The 16,380-nt window shown below is 38.1% G+C and overlaps 2 protein-coding genes across 25 annotated transcripts in view; both read left to right on the top strand.

The window, feature by feature from the left end:
* The first annotated feature begins 229 nt into the window (after window positions 1–229).
* patl2 (PAT1 homolog 2) lies at window positions 230–8,279 on the top strand. Of its 5 annotated transcripts, none has more exons than XM_011488027.4 (19): window positions 230–397; window positions 526–685; window positions 1,208–1,482; window positions 1,569–1,628; window positions 1,708–1,758; window positions 1,841–1,984; window positions 3,549–3,620; window positions 3,696–3,847; window positions 4,416–4,490; window positions 4,563–4,686; window positions 4,771–4,888; window positions 5,166–5,272; window positions 5,343–5,396; window positions 5,992–6,134; window positions 6,813–6,969; window positions 7,067–7,204; window positions 7,274–7,371; window positions 7,459–7,599; window positions 7,670–8,279. In XM_011488027.4, exons 1-19 carry the CDS (start codon window positions 374–376, stop codon window positions 7,701–7,703), a joined length of 2,127 nt encoding a protein of 708 aa, XP_011486329.1. In that variant the 5' UTR covers window positions 230–373; the 3' UTR covers window positions 7,704–8,279. The 5 variants fall into 5 exon arrangements, with proteins under 5 accessions (XP_011486329.1, XP_020567917.1, XP_011486330.1 ...); XM_011488028.4 differs by having other exon boundaries at window positions 233–397; window positions 3,699–3,847; XM_078937423.1 differs by having other exon boundaries at window positions 242–397; window positions 535–685; window positions 3,699–3,847.
* A 2,575-nt stretch (window positions 8,280–10,854) lies between these two features.
* Window positions 10,855–16,380, top strand: part of cmn (calymmin) — a 22,335-nt gene continuing 16,809 nt past the window's right edge. For all 20 annotated transcript variants that reach the window (XM_078937418.1, XM_078937405.1, XM_078937415.1 and 17 more), the window contains exons 1-11: window positions 10,855–11,056; window positions 13,535–13,588; window positions 13,684–13,743; window positions 13,900–13,944; window positions 14,033–14,083; window positions 15,208–15,252; window positions 15,323–15,370; window positions 15,794–15,841; window positions 15,942–15,989; window positions 16,058–16,102; window positions 16,247–16,297. In XM_078937418.1, the coding sequence (XP_078793544.1) occupies window positions 10,990–11,056; window positions 13,535–13,588; window positions 13,684–13,743; window positions 13,900–13,944; window positions 14,033–14,083; window positions 15,208–15,252; window positions 15,323–15,370; window positions 15,794–15,841; window positions 15,942–15,989; window positions 16,058–16,102; window positions 16,247–16,297 (562 nt within the window). In that variant the 5' untranslated portion in view covers window positions 10,855–10,989. The remainder of the gene's footprint in view (window positions 11,057–13,534; window positions 13,589–13,683; window positions 13,744–13,899; window positions 13,945–14,032; window positions 14,084–15,207; window positions 15,253–15,322; window positions 15,371–15,793; window positions 15,842–15,941; window positions 15,990–16,057; window positions 16,103–16,246; window positions 16,298–16,380) is intronic.

Genomic DNA, 16,380 nt, shown 5'->3' with positions numbered 1-16,380 from the left:
TCATGTTTATTACACAATTACCATTATGAAGCCTATTGAGACGACTATTGTTGTAAATATTGGGCTATATAAATGAATACAATTGAATTGAAGCAAATAGACGTTGTGTGGTCTGAGGGGTAAAAACAAAAACAATAATAGTTCATATTTTAAACCATGATAAATTTATATCATGGTTTTTAATATACATATATATTTATATATATGTCAAAGAGTGGAGTGAAGCTGAGAGCTGGGCCTCTGCGCCTGCGCACTTCACAGGTGAGTTCATTTATAACTTAATGAGCGGCCTTCGTGTCGGACATGCAAAAGCAAGTAACGTGGTTTGGACGAACCGACGGCTTCAGGTGTGTTTTTCGCGGGAAAACACGCGATGTGTGACACAGAACAGCAACCGGTAAGTCTGCGTTATCTTAAGACTGTTGTGATACTTGAAAATGATAACAATTTGGTTAAATTGCTGCGCGTGAGCAAGAAGCTGGATGACCTTCTTTTCAAAATAAAACACATTTTGTTGATCTTGAGCCACCCAAGGAAGGAGACACGAGAGAGCCTCAGTGGCCTGAGAATGGAGAAGAATGGAGTGAAACCGAGGAAGAAACCGGCATGGACTGTGAGCTTCTGCAGGCCATGGTGGAGGAGGATGAGGAGATAAACGTCTACAATGAGGAGACGTTTGGCATGGGTATATTAATTAAGTCATTGGTTTATTTCAATGTTCAGCAATAAAAAAAAAAGCAAAAATGCAATAAAAAAACACAAATGTATCAAAAATATTTAAGAAATTGGTTTATAAATTAGAAAATAAAATAAAATTATGTAATCTTCTTGACGTTATAATAAAATGAATGCCTCATTTTTTTCCTTTTCTTTCTACCTTTCCAGATACTCAGCTGACGGGTTTAAATAAGACAAAAAATGATTTACAATTATTTAAAAGTATGTATTAGTTTTTAAACTTATCTTAGCCACTTTCTTGGATCAAACTTAACAAATCCATCCATTTAAAGGTGTAAATGTACACTTTTTATTTTTTTTTTGGAAAAAACGTACTACCTCTTATTTAGGTTACTTTGTGATCCTAAATCACGACATTAATCCCATAAATATTTAGGTTGCTTTGGATACGTGTCTGCTAAATAACCAAAAACAAGCTTATTTCTGTTTTTAAGAGTCAAATCCTTTAGTTTTTCTTAATCCATTTCAGATGTGGACACCAACGGTACTTCAGGTGATGGCGGCGGCGGCGGCAGCAGCAGCGATCCATTTGGGGAGCCGTTGCCTCCAACACCTTCTCCACCACCCGAACCCAAACCTCTTCTATCAGACGCCAACCGCTGCTCCCCTCTAAGACACCATCTACCCAGAGCTGCTCCTTTTACCCGAAGCAGAGGCAGGGGTCTGAGGGGAGGACTAAGCAGAGGACACATGTTTGAAGACCCCGCTGTGATGAGGATAGTGGAGGGTCGACCAAGTCTTATGGTGACAAAGATAATTGTTTTAGATTGTGGCTGCCGGATTCCATATTTGACCCAAATGTTTTATTTATTTTTTTAAACCCTTTTAAGAGTCTTGACAGTGCCATAGTGGACTGTGGGCATGCCGTGTACAGGACGTTTGAGGATGGTGTAAGGAAAACAATATGAAAAGGAGAAAATGTATTTTGACTACACCATGTGCTACTTATTCCACTGTTTTTGTTCCCAGAGAATGACGCGGCCTTTCAGAAAAAGTCGAGTCTCAGGATCAATACTTCAGGTTAAGAGTAAAAAGTGTTTTCACCATCATAGTGTTTTTCTTTTTTAATACTCTGTCATATGTAATATATGTTGTTTTCTAGGACAGTGCCATCGTGTGTGTGATTGGTCATAGAGGCAGAGGTCACAGCTTGAACCCCAGCTTCCTGGATTTATCATATCCCAGAGGAGGAGATCCTAGAGGAACTTTCTCCAGAAGGCAGATTGGCCAGAGAGGGCCCCCTCAGGTGGAATGGTTCATTAGAAAAGTTTTTTTTTTGTTTTGTTGTTGTTGTTGCTTCAAATGCAATATGAAGATTGCATTAAATTACATATTTTAGGACATCCACCAAACGGCTTGATTAGTCCTTTAAAAATCTGTGCAGTAGAGCCGGACAGAACAAAAAAAATCAATTTTAGCTACTCGAATTTGCAGTTTTAAGATTGCGGTTTAAGATGCAGAAAAATAAGCAAGAGCGCTGAAGCTTGGCGAACCTTTAAAGTACAGATCAACACCTTAAAGATCTCTGCAGCCCCTTTGCAGATGCATGTTCTGTTAGTCAAGCCAACCAAAGACACTGACGAGAGAAAAGGTTTACCAGAATAACTTTGAGGATCACTCATTTCTTGGGGGGTAATATTGGAGAAGCCTGCATTTAATTCATTTGACACTTAAACAAGAGTTGCCCAATATTTAGTTTGCTTTAAGAGTACAGTAAATCAATGTCACTTGGCAAAAGAGAAATACATTTGTTCTTTAACACATATTATATTTCAAACGTCAAATTCTAGTTAAAGTGGTCTGGAGAGCAGCTTCCCACCTAACGAGCTGAAATGTTCTGTCCCATACTTATTTCAAGCCTTTATTCTAAAGTTTCTGTTCAGTCCGTAAAAGTAGCGAGCCATTTCTGTCCTACAATTAAAGCATCTATAAGCACCTTTAAATGGAGGTGATATCACTGGTCAGGTTTACTGGGATTTTAATGCAAACTGCAGAGATTAAGGAACATTTTGTCTTTTTAGGAGTAAAGCACTGGCAGCATGGTTTAAAGCGCTTTAGCATGCATTATGAAGATCTGTGTCATAGTAATGCGGTACAGCCGATGTAGCTCAGGGATTGGAATATATTTCTGTAGTTTTTGCAAAAATATGAAACTGTATACCAAAACTTCAAATCTTAATTTGAATACATTTTTTTAAAGCAAACATATTTTGGTCAAATAAGGCAAAATTCTGGGACAGACTGGCGACCTGTCCAGGGTGTCCCTTGCCTTCGCCTACAAGTGGCCGAGATAGGCTCCGGCGGCCCCGTGACCCCGAAAGGGACAAACAGATTAGAAGATGGCTGAATGAATAAAATAAAATTTCTCAAATTTTGGAATTTTAAAGTCTAGATTTTCTCAGAATATTTAACCTTTCAGCCCATACCTTCAGGTCGCCACAGCAAATCAGCTTTTCACTGATTCGCACAGGTGGTTTGGCAGAGAATTCTTTTTCCCCCGGATGCCCTACCTGACACAACCCTGTATTTTATCCAGACTGGGGACTGGCACAGGGAGATCCAGACTTGGGACCCCTTTTGTGGCTCCATAGTTGGACAGTAGCTTGAAGTGTCTTGCCCAAGGACCCTCACTGGATGAAGCTCAAACCCATTTATTTTTTTTTGGTCCTTTCCAGCAGCTGAGAGCTCAAGGCTTCATGTTGGTCAGATTTCACTGTTACCATAGGGGGTTATGAATCTTCTGTCACACGAGGTGTATATTTGTATAAACCCCTTTCTGTATTCGAGGCTAAACTGAATGTTTTTTTCAGATGCCCCCGCCCATGGTACCTGGATCTCCCATCTTCTCGAGTCAACCTCTGACCCCAAGACATTTCAATCAGGTTTGTTTATACTTTCAAGTCGCAATTGCTGAAGTCATGCGTGCACTTTTCAAGGTCTGATGTATTTCCCTCCAGCAGACGGGGAGCTTCATGTTTCCCCCAAGTCGTCCCTGTCCCTCCACTCCTCAGTCGACGAATCCCAAGTTGGCGCAACTTCGTTTTGGTGCTAACTCGCCACGTCCGTCTCCCTTCTACAGCCCCCAGTCGAACCCAGTGCAACCTATCAGGTAGACGTGGATCTCAAACCTTGCGTTTGGTTTGTGGTTTGATTTGTGTCTGCAAAGTTTGCAGATGATTTACCCAATTCACAAGTGGTGCCTACAACCTTTTCACTTAGTGGAACTTTTAGAGTAAAGGTACAATACTTTGTGCTTTTTTTTTGTGAACACTTTTTTTTTTTTTTTTTTTAATAGTTGTAGTTTAAAGAGCAATTTTTTAAAGCCCCCCACTGATGAAAATCGTACTTGGCACTTAAAACATGTTGTTGTGGCATCTTTCTGATGATGGACACAAAGAAAATTAAATTGTATTTCTTTATTCAAATCACTATAAAGTAGGAGCAGATGAAAAAAATGCTGTTTGAAAATGATTGAAGAGGGAAAGAGGGGCGGGCTTGCTCTGCACCAACAGTCCCACCCACAACACAGAGGCGAATCTCTAATTACTACCAAAACTGTCCTAGAAAACGATTTTTGGATAATGCTTTGGATGGTGAAAATGGATCAAAAGATGATAGGAGTGGGTTTTTACGTGGTTGTTAAAGATCTCGAAAGAAAAGCCATGTCTGACCTACAGGTACCCTGGTCCAGTCACGCAGCTCCATCCTCAACACAAACGACTGCTAGGCCAAAAACATTTCGTATTCCAAAGGTTGGTGTCCTGAAATAAGATTTGTGTGGATTTACTAGATTTGTTTTGAAATGATCTATTCTTGATGTGTAGAAAATCTGAAGCCTGGGACCCATACTGTAACCTCATGACTGCCAAAGAGAAGGAGTGGATCACTCGGCTGCAGATGATCCAGCTGCAGAGTGAGAACCCTTTCCTGGAAGATTACTATTACCAGGTGGGAACAAAAGCTGTCATTTGACTTCTTTAAATCATGTTTGAGGTTCATTTTCATGGGATATCCCGCTAAACTTCCTCACAGGAGTATTATCGGCGTATAGAAGCTAAGATGGCTGAGGAAGAGCTGGGCATCAGGAGCAAAAAAGAGCCCCCAAAGCTCACCACCCCTTACATCACAAAAACTGACACCTACGCACCAGGTTCATCTTCTTTTTTTTTTTTTTCTTATTCATTGATATAATTTTTGTAGATTAGATCAATCCTAAATGAGGTTATTGATCAGGTTTATTCAAACTTTCTGGGAGAAATGGTCTCATGTAGCATCAGGCCCGAAAAACTAAGAAGCATCAGGGGTGGAAACATTTGTTAAAGCTGGGAGGCAGTTGACTTTTCCATCTGTGCTCATGCTGTGGGTTACTTCCACTCAAATTGTTTCTGCCACATGTTTTCAATGCAGTTTAACCTCTTTTCTCTCAGTGGTTCATATCGAAGGCTCGTTGGGTCAGGTTGCTGTGTCCACATGTTACTCTCCTCGCCGTGCCATCGGTGCGGTTCATGCAGTCCAAGCCCACTGTCCGACAGAGGTTTGTGTTTGAGCACCAAGTAAAGATGTTTTGTCAAGCTTTACACTAAAAGCTTTATTTTCTTTTTCAGGAACAGAACGGCACCAGACAACAGCGATTAGAAATCCTCAGCAAAATAGAAAAGGTACCAATAATTCAGTTTTTGAAGTCCGCTCTTAAATGTGTATTGTAATGTGATTTTGATGTTGTTTTGACTACATTTCATTTGTTCCTGTATTAATTGTAGTTTTTACTGGAAAAATATCTCAATAGCACTCAAGAGTCTGGGTCCAGTTTGGTGTTTTGAGCGTTTCCATTATAAAATGGTCTCATTAAACCGTACCAAACCAGGCCATTTTTGGGTCCCCATTGATTGTAGGTCCATTAAAAAAAATCAATAAAAGAACCGGTTAGGGCAATGCTACTGTCGTCGCACAATGAACCTCGTATTGACTTAATTCCTCTTCACCGCCCGCAATATTCTCTCAAAGTGACTTATACAAAGTACCAAAAGCCAAACGTTATCAAATAAGCTGCTGGATGACCTCCCTTGTTGTTGGGAGCTTTGCTTTTACTGTAGTCGCACTACTGTGAAAGCAAAGCTACACGATTGGTCTGCACCCTGCCGTGTCGGTCCAACTTTGAGTGGGAACGCTCACCTAAATTTGGTAGGACCATTCTAAACCAGATCGGGCCGCTCTGTGGAAACCAGGCTTAAAAATTTGAGTTCTGTCCTGCAGTTGTTCATAGTTTTGCTGGAGGTGGAGGAAACGGAAAGGATGAAAACCACAGTCCTGTCTGAACCGGAGGAGAGGAGGCTGTTGGAGAAAACTCAAAGAAAAGTGGAGCACATCTACAGCCAGCTTCAACATCACAATTCTCCGTATGTTTGCAACTTGACAGGAAGTGGATACCTTAAAGTCCCACTCCGATCATCTTTTGATCCATTTTGTGTTCCCAGTGGTCTTTTTAATTATAAAAATGCTGTTTTTAGTCAAAATCAAAAAGCATGTTTTGAAGGACATAGTTTCTGCAGTAGCTCATTAGTCATTCGCCTCTAAGCAACCCCGCCCCTTACTATTGCTGGGAGCTCCATTTACACCCTGCCCCTACCTTTCAAACCTTCTACCCCCAGCCTAACATTACCATTGCAACAAAAATGGTGAGCAATATTGGAGCTGTCCAGCCGTACAGTATAGAACCAGATACCAGCTCAGACGAGTAAAACAAAGACTTACTTGAATCTATTGGTCATCAGAATGAGGCGGAGCGGGAAGCTTGTGGCCCCCCCTGCTTATGTCCTACGTTACAAATAAGCTCTTTTTCAAACTCTATTTTAATCTGCTCCTGATTCACAATGAATTTAGAAATACTCAGGAATGCTATTTTAAGCTGAATTTCTTTGTACGTCCTCAATTTTTTAGATAATACTACAAGAACACGTTAAACGCCAAAAAATACAATTTTGATCGGACTGGGTCTTTAAGATCTCTCTAAGGTTAAACCAGTTCTAAGATTTTGTTTGTATTTGACCCAACTGGTTCCTGAATTCTTGATCTAGAGATTCAGGGGAGGAGTTTCTCTCTTTCCTGCTCATCTCAAAAGGCAAAAGGCTTTTTGCCCGTCTGCTCCCATTCCTGAAGCACGACTCTGCACTAAAGATTTTACACATTGTCAGCAGAAACCTTCCCCTGCTGATGAGCAGAGATGGTGAAGAGGTGGGTCACTTTGGGGTTTTAATCTCACTGTTGCTCTTTCATTCATTTATTCGTTTAGAGTATGGGAAATGCTCTGCAAAAATGTACTTTGTTCTAGGCTCTACCGGTGCTCTACCTCCCGCTTCGAAATGTGATTGGTGGCCTCACGTTCAGTCAGCTCATAGGTGTCCTCAAAGATGTGACCACAGAGTCTCTAGAAACGCACGAGTGCCTCTCACTGGCCTGTCAAAATAAGGTTTGGGTTTTCAAATTAAAGGTTATTGTTCCCTCCCACCTTTGATGTAAATCTTTCTTCCTCTTTCAGTTTGGACTGTCTTTTCTGTACGCTCTCCTGTCCCACGGAGAGAAGCTGCTTTCTTCAGGCGTCCCACTTGAACCCAGCATTGGTGACTTTGAGACCTGGTAGAAATCGGACTTGTAAAAAATGAGATAAAGATAAAATCTTGCTGCAAACGTGACATTTTTCCGCTTTTCTTCTTCCCTCCACAGGACCGACATAATATTCCAGGTGGCAGGTCAGCTGTCCCAGTGTTCACTGGTGGAGCCGCTCCTCCTGCCCTCAAACCTGCTCACGCTCTTCTGCCGTTACTTGGACAAACGCACCGTGAATCAGCTCAAGAGCAATATGGAGTAAGTCTTTAGGTTTTCTCACTGCATACATGGTTCCTTTCATCTTCAATAATGATGGATCTGTATCTAGGTCTGCAACAGGCTTCCTGGCTCTTCCATCATAAGCATCATTGTAACAGTGATCAGATTAAGCGAGCTAGAGTGAAAACGCAGGAAAGGAAAAAATCCTCGGTGCTCAAAAATCATGGTTTATTTCCCCCTGATTCCCTCACACTTTTGCACTTTTAAACTGTTTCCTTTATTATTTCCTTCTTTTATTTTCCTTCCTGCACTCCATCAGAGCGAATTACTCTTGACCTTTTTTTTTCTTTTTTTTTTTTTAAACTTTCTTTACGAAGATGTCAACTATCTTTTTCTTTTTTATTTAAACTTGAATCCTCTTGAAATGCCATCAGTTTCATCAGAATTTGTGATGAGGTGGAGGATTGTGTTTGTAATTATTGTACAGCTGAAACTTTAATTCTAATGATCATTATTTAGTTCTCCTGACCTATGCAATGCAGTTTTGGGTTATTTTGTAAAATGACATGCATTGTGTTTACATGTGGTAATGTTAGATGTATTTTGTAATTTTTCATCTTAAATCTTTAATATTTTCCTTTTCATTTGGAAACAGCAATCATTTAAACTGCACACTTGTAAAGCACTTGCAATATGAATAAAAAAAAATCTGAAAATTGCTCAAATGTGTGACGCCTGAAGAAAAAGAACATTTATTTTTTTAATTTGCTTTTAATGGCATTTGAAATCCTTGGAAACATTTTGGAATATGAGCTAAAAATGCAATAAAATGTGACCCTAATACAGTTGTTTAAAGGTAGAAAAATGAAACCTGCAGAAAACTGTAGTGCTCAAATCTTAGGTCTGAAGTGGCATATGGTCAGGCTTAGGCGGGATCAAAGTCTACATGACACATTATCCAGAGGAAGTGTGAAAGCAGCCACAGCTGCTTGCAATGTTCTCATGTGAGGTTCTGTTCTCGATGCCAACTGTGTCAAATAGTTGGCGGGGTGAGCTGGCTGGTAACCAAACTCTGACTTGTTGGATACGTCGGAGCAAGAAAACCAAACTGCAAGCTAACGAGCCTCCAGTCAAAACCTCCCAGAGGACAGGGAGGCTGTGGTGGAATGATAGAATTTCAATTTCTTTATTTTCAAAAACACAAATGAAAAAAATCAACACAGTGGTTTAAAAGACATAAGACAATACAGTGTTTGAAAAGGAGTGGGTTGATCCCACCCCCTTTTTACAACACTTGATGCGCATAATTTTATTTACAGATATGTACAAAACATTCATGGTACAATTTCTGCATGGCAACTGTTCAAACACACATACAGAATATCAGACAAAGGGGACTGACTCTGAAAATCATGTTTTTAAACATGTCTTTGTGGCATTTTTCTGATGGACGACACTGAATGGGAATCAAATCGAATGACCGTTGGTTATAGAATCCCATCTTGACAACTCTTTGCATCCTTTGCCTCCAATGATTACCAAGGTGTGTTTAACAGTGAGCAAAGCCGTCCCACGCCATCACACTGCCTCCACCAAGAGGCATCTGGTGCAGAAAGAGCATCGTGTTCTTCCTGTCTTCTCCACACTTGGATACCAGACCCCAGCTGCTGTAGGTGGAATCTGGACTTATTTCTGAACATGTTTTTCCACTGGAACAGGTTCTGGCCTGATTGTGGACTTTAGTCATCAAGCCTCCTAGCAGCCCTGGAACTGGTGGGCAGTCTGTTCGAGGGAGACGACCTACCCTATCTGAACTGATGAATTGTCACATCCGTTTGAAGATGGTTCCAAAAACAAATGAAAACTTCTGTGTTACTCCTGAGTAACCTGAGAAAGTTTAACATTGTTTTTTGTGACATGGATTTCACATTTAGATGAAGGATTATTTAGCTAATAATTGTATGTTTTTGGTAATTTGTTTAATCGGTAAACAAACTCTTATTGCCTGATTGACAGCACCTGGAGATGCGCTCTAAATGAGAATTCAAGGAAATGCCCAAATAACCCGTTTTGTGTTGATTTGGCAATTTAAATACCTTACAAATTATGCTCCATTTAATTTTTGTAGATCTAGAATAAAAAAAAATGTAAATTGTTTCACTGACCATAAAGTTCTTTTTTTTTTTTTTTTTGAAAAGAAAAATGGCTGCCATTGTTTCTGGCATATTCCTCATTATTTTAGGCTCAAGTAAAACCTGTGACTATTTTGAATGATCAATTGGCCTGGAGTTTCCAAAAAGATCTAAAGCCAAATTAGCAACAATAAATTAAAATCCTTATTTGTCACCAGCTGGTGAAAAGCTGGACAGGCCCTGTTTGAGTTTGTTTAGAGGCCAAGTATGTGAGAGGTCCGGGTGGACTGCGAGGTGAGACATTAACCCCTCCTTGACCTCATAAGAGGAGGATTTGGACTTAAGGTGAGGAATCTCTGTAAAAGGTGAGAAATCTTTCTCTTTATGTCCACTGTTCTTTTTCTCTAAATGCTTCTGGGACCACTCAAGGCTGTGGAATTATAAAAATGCTTTGAGCTGAAAAGGCTTTGATTGCTGCTTTTAGAGTTCTCAATCAAAAATCAATGTTTGGATGAGGTCATTAATACCATCATTATTATAAAATAAAATACTAGAAAATGTTTGACCTCAACTTGCATACTTGACTTATTTTATTCTCAGGTTTTCATAACTTAAAAGATAAAATAATGCTTTTTATGTACATTTACATTTTTTAGCTTTAGTGCTTCATTATTCAAATTTCAATGTTTTTCTCATATTTTCAAGTTATTTTTTGGATAGTTGCATGTTTACTTTTATTTGCTTGGGCTCTTGTTGATGGAGATTACATAGACTGAGCTAAACATAGCCAAAAAACCAACAACATTTGACAAATCACAACGTTTAAATCTTTTCTGAAGCATTTTTTTTGCAGTTTTAGACGTTTTCTTTCACTTGATGCTGGTTGTGAATCTTGTTAATCTTTCAAATTTCCAGGTTTGCCTGAAATTAAGATCAGTACACAATGAAGACGAAAACCTGGTTTTAGAGTAAAAGCTTGAAACATATTTGTGTCGCTTGTATCTTATAAAATTTTTTGAAAAGCATTTAAATTTTATGACTTTTATCCATAATTTTATATAAACGGCCTTTGTTTGTCAATGTCTCTATAGCAAATTATTGGACCTTTAATGGCCAATCATACACAGTGTGTTGCATCTTCCTGTATCTGGATGACAGACAACCTCTTGGAGGAGGAGGCACCCGGACCAGAGTGTATATGAGACCCTAATTTTGGGGGGAAACGCCTCACTTCAGAACGTCTCCTTCAGCATCCCAACTTCTCTGCTGGCCCTTAAGTTTTTCTCTCTGGTCCACAATGGTGAGACGATGCTTCCATCTCACTACGGTGATCCTCTGGTTGGTGCAGGCAGTGCATTCGGGGGGTGAGTACAGAACAGAATTTTTTTTTTTTTTTTTTGTCCTCAGAAGTACTTTTTTTGTTGGAGATATCATGCAAAGAAATGTGAAAAGGGTCAAACGTGACATTTATTAAAGAAATATGAGGATTTGGTATTTTATCCCTTTTTTCATCGTGTTGTGTTCTGGTTGATTTCCATTTGTCTCATGTGTTGCTGATCTGGAGATTATAGGAATGAGTTGTTCAGCTTCTTCTAAATCAAACAATCCATTTAAAACATTGAGAAGTATTTTTCTGATATTTTTACATTAGATCCAAACCCTCTAATGTTATTTTCAGTTTTCTTCATGCTGTTAAACTATTAACCTCTTGACCCTTGAATTTATTTCCAACTATGAAAAAAACCTCATGTGTTTGCTTTCAAGTAGATGCTTAATGCATCTTTTTTTTTACTAAAACACTAATATTCAATTAAACATTTCTAATTGGATTTTCAAAATAAAAAGTTTAAAAGGAGTCAAATTATTTTTTACATTTTAACTGCCTTATCATGTGAATGTTTTTTATGTTTCCTATTTTAATTCTATAAAACGGGTCACAACTTTTATTTAAATGCATCAAATTAAATGGAGCTGACCTTTAACCCCCCCGGAAAAATCAAAGAAGTTCCCTCAGAAAGTTTTGCTTCACTTAAAGGCAAATCTCATTTCTGCTGCATCTCCAATCCTTACAGTCAACATAGCTGTGTATCTTTTAATATCATCACTACTTTGTCTAAATACAATAAAAGAAGTAAGACTTACTGTGACAAGTGGACTACATGGTGCTGGAGATTTTTGGGTTGCAGTGTCGCACAACTACCATTTTACACCAAAATTGTCCAATGAAATGATTTAAAATATTTTGTGGTTTTATTCAAAACAAAAATCTATGAATACATGGATGTGTAGTCCGTCCCCCCGCCCCTTAACTCTTTAAGTGCCTGCTCAATTGAACAGTTTAAAAAAACCTTAATAAAAGTATTGATCGAGCGTTTTACTCCCTCAAGACGATGAGCAGCAGAAAAAAACATTTTCTTAGCTGGATTAAAATGTTGGAAAAGATGTTGTCTTTGTAGAAGGAAAAGCAACATTTGAGGATGTAAAGACATGAGTGTGATCCTTTCTGGAAAGCGTCCAGCTGTGTGAATTCTTATTTCAGTGTGAAACATACATTGGTATGTTCTGCCATGCCTCTGATCTGCTGAATCAGCAGGAAAAAACTTGGTTATGAGCTGATTTATAGTCTAGGATGGTGGTTAAAGGTGTTTTAATTTCATAATTAAGAAGTCCATTCCCATATCCTAAAACTGAAAACTCAGAAGAAGAAATCTCAGAAGTTCATGTTTGCCTGGTGAATTTCTGACAATGATGCCAAACGGGGTCTCAGCATCCGGAGCTGTAGAGCTCAGTGTGGTCGGCCCACTGCAGGATCTCAAGTGATGGGAAACTGTGGCGTGTTCCGCTTCCTGCTCGCCCTCTGCCCCGCTCTGTAAAATCAAAGGCGGCCTGGCTTCAGTGGCAGCAACAGTCGAAATCTGACAGCCTGCTGTGAAAACAGGAGAGTTTTACTGCGTTTGCACAGTTGGCCCATTCACGTCTTCCTACTCCGTCTGTCTTTCATTTCTTACCAAAAAGAAAACTTCTTTGGATCACAAAAATCAAACAAAGAAGGATTAGATTGATTTGTTTTGCACGATTCATCACTTATTACTTTTTTTAATTCACATATTTGTGTAGTCTTGTACACACTGAAGCTTTATATCCTCAAACATAAAGATCTAAGTAGAATTTCTGCCCAGTGTAACGATTTTGTTTGAATAAAAGGAGAAGTCCTGCAAAAATGCAAACCTAAATTTGATTTAAGGATGTGTTGTGTCCTCTGAAGTTTCTAATGGAGCTAAACTTCAGCCCTAATGGTGGAAAATTCTTATTCTCCTTCTGTTAGGATTCACTTCGATCATCTTTTGATCTATTTTTAAAAGCAGTCCTAGTATTCTTTTAATTATGATTTGTCATTTTTAGCCAAAATTGAAACAAGAAAAAAAGTCATTTTATAATTTTAATAGTAAGAATAATAGTTTCTGCAGAGTAATAGAAGTTCATTAGAAATTCGTCTCTGGAATTGTGTGTGTGTGTGTGTTGTGTGGTGGTAGTGGGGGGTGGCAGAAACCCCATCCCTCTTTCCCTTCCACGATGCTGAGAGTTCAGAGCAAGGAGCTTGTGGTCCAACTGGCATATTTTCTGCAAATCACAAATACAATCTTTTTGAAACATCTTTTCATATTCTCCTGATTCACAACGATTTGAATAAAGAAAAGCTCAGAAATGCAATTTTAAACGTATTCTCTCGGAAAAATGCCGCAAGAACATGTTAAAACAGTATTTTTGTGGGAGTGGGTCTTTGAATGAACTGAGATTGAGAAGAATAAAAGCTCCAGCTTTTCATGACTCTTAATTTTTAGGATATAAACCACAGAATGGCAGAGGTGTGGGGACATTGCTGATGCCATCAAAAGGTGAAGTTAAACATAATTTAGAAAAGATTTACAGACATTTACTCACCTTAAAGAAAGAACTTGCACTTTTGAATTTATTTTATTTATTTTTTTAGGTGTGGGTCATGCAGTGAGGCCACAAAACGGATATGCTGGATATCCCATGAAGGGACCAGGTCAGTTCTTTGAACATAAACAAACATCTTGGTCTGTTTTAGCTGAGAGTATAATCAGAAATAGAAGTGCAAAAGTCGATGTATTTTATTACTGCAAATTTACTAAGTTGTAGCCAAATCAGTGCCTGTTTCACCTCATTTAAGCTGTTTTCAAAGGTTATGGAGCCACAGCTGGGACGAACAAAGGCAGTGGAATGAAAGGTAATTTTATTTTATTCTACATTTTCACTCGAAAATATGCTTAAAAATAGATTTTTTTTTCTCTCCATATTTTTTTTCTACTTTACAGGTTACGGACAAACGGCTGGACAGATGAGTGAACAAGGGGGTAGACAGCTGGGTGAGTATCAAAAACTGATTAAGGTGAAAGAAATGTGGAAAAACAAGTAATTTGCACTGATTTTGTATCCTGTTTCATTAAAAGTCCGTAAAGTGAAAACTTTTGATTTAAAAAAAAATAAGTTTACATTTACTAAAAAAAAAAACAAGACTTCCACCAAAAGTAGAATTTTAGTTACATTTTATTTTTCGTTTTCTATTAAAGAAAAGAAAATTTTTCTCTCCGCAAATGTTTTTCTAAAAAAAACCAACATTTAGGGCACTCCTATCACGTTTAACTTTTCTTTTTATACATAAAATATATTGCATAACTTACAACATTAGCTATTTCTTATTGAATGTCAGATACTTTGGAAAAAGACAGACATTCTTAACTTAAAATTTAGCATTAAACATTATGAAGCACATTAATTATAGAGAGCTGGATAAAATATGATTTTTTTTTTGGTCACAAATGCAGACCTTCAGAATAAGAGATTGGGGCTTGTAATTTCAATTTGCACTTTTGGGACTTGGCTCAAATCTGCACGAATAAATTGTAATTTTCAATTTATTTATCTTTTTCTGCATTTCAAATGTCACTCAATCTCTTGCAAAAGCGGTATCGGCTCACAGAAACTGGATGAAGAGGAAAATTAAACTTTTTGTAATTGTAGATCAAATAAATTGGTGGAAAGTTTTTAGAAATGAAATTGGAACATTTTAAAATGTAGAAATTTGCAAGAGCAAGTTCCTGGGAAATAAAAAAACAGAATTTCAAGTTTTTTTTGGAAAGTGTTTTGGGAATTCTGTTCATATTTTTGTTGCCAGCTGTCGCTGCCCCCTGAAATACGACACTAAACCTCACATGACTTGATTTAAGCCTGAACTCATGACTAAGCTGCTCTTTGAAAAGAATTAAGAACCTTTTTCCATCCCATCAAAAGGCTTTGCTGATCTTTAAAGGTTCTGCAACATGTAACTGAGCGTTTTCTTTTTTATTATTTAAACGTATAAAAATGTTGGAGACTCAGTTGTTTCTCTAATTGCAAGAAATGTGGGTTTTTTCTGACTCCATAAGAAATAATTTACTTCAACAAATGAAAATGTGTGTGCAAAATGGTGATTTCATAATTTTGTTTTTAGGATATGGTGTCAAAGCCGGCCCAGTCACTGGACAGATGAACGGAGGTAAAGGATTTTTACTCTAATTGGAACAAAAACGCAGAACAAATGTTTGATTTGAGCTTTTGTGTTTCAGGCTTTGGTGCTCAACAAGCATTTGGTGGAGCAGGAGCCAAAGGCAATGGTATCTGAGATGAGTTTGATCCAACTGTTTAAATTACTGGAGTGCAGTGAAGCAAAAGGAAACATGTACATGTAAAGGAATCAAAGAATTGTTTTTCTGTGGATCTAATATTTAAAAAAAAAGGTTTTATAAAATAGGTTTTATACGGTGCTTAAATAACCTTCTAAAGCTCAGAGCTGCCTTTGACTAAATTAATGAAAAAGAGGGAAATGTCCTCTTTTTTTTGTTTGTTTCTGAACATTTTGTTAACAAATGTGACTGAAGTATATGTGAATTATTAACATTTGCTGCAGAATCATGGATCGTTTTATGTGCTAAGTTGCAGTGGTGTTTGCTTTTTTCCTCCTTAATGGAGTTATTAGGAGTTTTGAAAAATAAAAAATCCCTGCATTTTCATTGAGTCTCTTTTGCTTTCCAAACCAGGAAGAAATCCTGCAGGTTCGTTCAACAGAAATGGAGTACAACCTAATGGTAACACTGGTTTACCTTCACTTTCCTGCTTTGTGTAACATTACAATCTAATTTCACTGTCACCTTCGGATCTTTTTCACATATCTTTTTATTCCTTTAGTAGGATATGGCGTTTCAGCTGGGCCGTTATCTGGACCACAAATCAAAGGTGTTGCAACTTTAAGGAAGCGTTTGTACGTTTACTGAACTTTGGGTGTAACTATTGATATCCTGCAGGTTTCAATCCTCAGGCTGGTGGATATGGAGCGACGAAAGGAAATGGTGATGACACATTTGAAAAAAATAACACACCCTAAAAACTGACGAGAACGAAAATATCTTTTTGAAATTTTTCCTTATGTGGCCACTTTTAAGGACAGAAAACGTCCAATATTGTTGATCTGATCTAAATCTTTTTTTTTACAGGTTATGAGGCAGCAGCTGCCTCACAGTATACACCTGGAATAAGAGGCAATGGTATCCAAAGTTTTGTATTTTCAGTATTTATCTGTTCTTTACAATAGATTTTTAGCTATAGTCATGCATCAGAGTGGTTTCTG

This window comes from Oryzias latipes, chromosome 19 (assembly GCF_053564925.1).
Source record: "Oryzias latipes strain Hd-rR chromosome 19, Olatipes_Hd-rR_3.1".
Classification (NCBI taxonomy): domain Eukaryota; kingdom Metazoa; phylum Chordata; class Actinopteri; order Beloniformes; family Adrianichthyidae; genus Oryzias; species Oryzias latipes.
This window is presented reverse-complemented; position numbering and strand designations above follow the sequence as displayed.